The 4,041-nt window shown below is 43.0% G+C and overlaps 1 protein-coding gene across 1 annotated transcript; it reads left to right on the top strand.

The window, feature by feature from the left end:
• The first annotated feature begins 749 nt into the window (after window positions 1-749).
• Window positions 750-1,478, top strand: LOC136523550 (uncharacterized). The gene has a single exon (XM_066517196.1). It carries the CDS (start codon window positions 750-752, stop codon window positions 1,476-1,478), a length of 729 nt encoding a protein of 242 aa, XP_066373293.1.
• The last annotated feature ends 2,563 nt before the right edge of the window (window positions 1,479-4,041 follow it).

Raw genomic sequence — 4,041 nt, 5'->3', positions numbered from 1 at the left:
AGGCAGTACGAAAGCAAGAAATACAATCAAAGGAAGAACTATAAGAAAAACCAAGAACCAAAGCTACAGAGGCAGTATTATTTCTTTCACGGAGAAAACAAAGGGCACATCACCAGAGATTGCCCAGACGCGAAGGAAACTCAGGAGAGGATAAAAAGTAGGTAAAACCCTCAACCTCCGTCACAACAACCCGCCAGGGAAGTCAACCACACCTTTGTTGTGCTTTCTCAGCAGCCATATTGCCCAGTCTACCCAAGTATCAACTCTAATCAAATTCACCCATCCACCTTAGCAGCCGTATACTACCCCAACTTCCTACCTGCATGGCGACCAAGCACCCAACAGTAAGGACAGGCAAGTAATCAGCGAGCAGAAGCCAACCTCACCTACATAAACCTAAGGCCTCCGCACATAACATTCATAGAGACAAACCAGCCAGCTCAGGTGCATAATAGACAACTCGAAGCACCTCCGCTACCACCTCCACCACAGCTAGCTGCCCCAAAAAATGAGCCCAACCTAGAAAATCAACTCAAGCAACATACACTACTACTCACCATTAGCATGATACTGCAATAGCCGGAGGCTCTTCAATGGAATTCTAGACAAAGAAGCAAAAGAAGGATCACCTAAGGCTCGTCAACAACATAGCAGTCCAAGGCCCAGTGCGCTGTACAGATTGGTCGAAGTCATCAATCACCTTCTCAGAGCAAGACCTGCAATTAGAAAGTTACCCCTATACCTACGATATGGTAATCAGGGCCAACATAGCAGGTTGGGAGATCAATAGGTTTCTCATTAACTCTGGAAGCTTAGCAGATATCAACTTTGTTAATGCCTTCGACCAGATGAAACTAAGCAAGACCCAGCTACAGCCTTTGGATTCACCGCAAATTGGTTTCAGGGGAAAGAGGATCGATGCATTGGGGAAAATATCCCTGCCAGTTTCCTTTGGAGGTCAGGAAAATGCAAGAACAGAATACGTAACCTTCGACGTAGTGGACCGCTATTACCCGTACAACGCCATCTTCGACAGAGGGTTTGTAAACAAGTTTAGCACAGCCATCCATATGGGTTACTTGTGCATTAAGATGCTAGCTTTGCACGGCACTATCACAATACATGGAAGTCAGAAAGAAGCAAGAAACATAGAAAGAGCTATCTACAAATCGCAGCGAAACATCAATTCTGTTGATTCAGCAAAGAATACTGAGCCAGAGCCTCTGGACAAGCTGAAGGGCAAAACAGATCTCAAAGATCAAGAAGAAATAAAGTTAGTCCCATTGGAAAATACAGTCCCAGATAGAAAGGTCACCATTGGAGCCAGCCTATCGAAGGCAGAAGAAACAGAACTCATAGATACCTTAGCTAGGAATAAAGACGTATTCGCCTGGTCAGCCTCTGACCTAAAAGGAGTTAGCAGGGATATCATACAACACTCCCTTGACACCAACCCCAAAATGAAGCCAAGAAAGTAGAAACAAAGGAAAATGTCTGAGGATAGAATCTTAGTAGCAAAGGCTGAAGTACAAAGGTTCTTAGATGCAAATGTCATCAAAGAAGTTAAGTACTCAGAATGGTTAGCAAATGTAGTGCTAGTGCCGAAGAAGAATGAAAAGATGAGAATGTGCATGGACTTCACAGATCTGAACAAGGCATGCAAGAAAGATCCATTTCTGCAACTAAGGATAGATACCTCTGTCGATAAAGCGGCAAGATGCAAGCGCTTCTCCTTACTGGATTGCTTCTCAGGATATCATCAAATCTGGCTCAATAAAGAAGATGAAGAAAAGACAAGTTTCACTACCCCCTTCGGAACTTACTGTTACACAAGAATACCCAAAGAGCTAAAGAATGCAGGCTCGACCTTCGCCAGAATGATGAAGGCAGTCGTTGGCCCATAATTACAGAAAAACATCATAGCTTATGTCGATGACATTGTAGTAATGAGCAAGAATGAGGAAGATCATATAGTAGATCTAAAGGAAACCTTCACCAATCTTAGGAAAACAGGCCTAAAGCTAAACCCAAACAAGTGTGTTTTTGGTGTGAGCCGAGGAAAGATGCTCGGGTACATCATAGGACCCAAGGGTATTCAGACCAACCTAGAGAAGGCGAAGGCTATAATCTCAATGGTGGAGCCGTCAACCAAAAAGGAAGTGCAAAAACTCTCTAGAAGAATATCAGCATTGAATAGATTTATCTTAAAATCAGCAGAACATAACCTCCCATTTTTTAAAGCTCTGAGAGGCGGAGACAAGGAGGAATGGGGACTAGAGCAGTCGGAGGCTTTCTGATGAGGACATGACACCCATGCATATGACCATATTTGGCACATGGTATGGAGGGGTAGGAGGCTAGCAAGGGTGTCCAAGTCAAGAAGGAGGTCCGAGGCTAATTCGGTTCGAGTCCCCGAGGTGGAGGCCCAAAGCAACTCAAGTTCGAGTCTGCCTCGGCCTCCAGGACCAGTCTGCCTTAAACTAGTCATCCAAGACGCATCTGGACTCTGTTTTCGACGATCCACATATGGATGGAAAGCTAATTTGATAAGGAAGTCAATCCATGTAGTCTCACGTCAAAAGCTCTTCGGAATAAACGGGAATCATTGAAACAAGTCAGCGTCTAGAATCTACCAGGGTGCTACGACATCGTCTTTTGGTCCGTTGGACCGTGTATCGTGTTTGGGCCCATTAGAGGGCGTGTCTAGGGGGGTGAAGCCAAAGACTATAATTAGCAGTCGTCGCTCTTCTTAGGGTTTGGGTTTTGTTTAGTTCTTGATTTTCTTGTGAAACAGACATTATTTTGCTGCAACTGTGCCGTCAAGGCTGCTTGCTGTGAACCAGGGCCCCAGTTCTTGATCTTGTTCGCCTATGGCGATTAGTCCTTTCAAATAAAGACTTCAACTCCTTCTCATTATCATAAGCCTCATATTGATTTGCAATTTCAGATTACGTTCATCTCGTTCTTGCTTGTGTTCTCGATTCGCTAGCAGGAAAGCCTTCTCGACGAGGTCAATCGCGTTCGCGTGGTTGATAACCAATGGAGCAGTGGTGTAATGGTTGCAGGGGTCCGAATCAGTCTTGGTTCGAAGCCTAGATCGTGAACGTCGAGTCTCCACCAATCGACGCTATCATACCTATCGGAAGATCGGGCCTGGTCTACATCAAGTGGTATCAGAGACGTTGTTGCCTGTTAGGTATAACTTTGTTTTTTCCTTTGGATTATTACTGTTTTTGCATTACCTATAGTCCAAAAAAGCCAAAAAAATATATCCACTATCACATATCTCTAGTCCTATACCCCGCTGTGCCTTTGCAATTTTTTAGTTTCATTTTGGTTTATTGAACTATCGTCCCTCGCCGTGTCTTAGTGTTCGTTGTGTTCTGATCTTGTTCTTGGTTTAGTGTCAAGTCTTGTCTTCTAGTGTGGTGATAGTTTGTTCCTTTTCGCCAAATCTTGCATCCCTGTTGGTTGTTACGTGAGCAAATTGAGGGAAAAGAATAAGTCAAGTTGAGATAGACATATAGTACAAATCTTTATCTTGATCCTTATTTCCACATTTAAAAAGGATATCTCATCTGATCTCCACGGTTGTAGCTGGTAGAATATTCTTGCGCATAGTTAGAAAGAAAGGAAAGCATTAATTGGCAGTTATAGTCTCCTTTGGAAATAATATGCACACAAAATTTTCTACTGTTGGTTAGTTGTGATCCTTGTTGGGCATTTCTTTGGTTTTTCCTTGCGCTAATCCAAAAGGAAAGTTCATGTCAGGGTGTCCACTCCTAGGCAGTCCTACTGCTGATATTGCTTTGCTGGCCGAGAGTTTAGATCTGCTACAGTGCAGCTTCTTGATATTTTTTTTACAATTATTTTTGCAGCACATTACTGAGTAAAAAAAAGAAAGAGTTAAAGGCAAAGAGGTGCAAAAACCAAAAGAAGGAAAAAATGGCGCACCTAAAAAAAGAGAGAAAGAAATAAAGAAAGAAAGAAAAAGAAAGTGAAAAAAAAAGTTCAGAAGTGCTTGCATCCTTTTGAGTCCTT

Source organism: Miscanthus floridulus, chromosome 18 (genome assembly GCF_019320115.1).
Source record: "Miscanthus floridulus cultivar M001 chromosome 18, ASM1932011v1, whole genome shotgun sequence".
Classification (NCBI taxonomy): domain Eukaryota; kingdom Viridiplantae; phylum Streptophyta; class Magnoliopsida; order Poales; family Poaceae; genus Miscanthus; species Miscanthus floridulus.
The sequence above is the reverse complement of the archived record's forward strand: the minus strand, read 5'-3'. Positions and strand labels throughout refer to the sequence as shown.

Excerpts from the sequence above, each read along its gene's own strand:
- LOC136523550 (XM_066517196.1), top strand. The coding sequence starts at position 750 with ATGGTAATCAGGGCCAACATAGCAGGTTGGGAGATCAATAGGTTTCTC.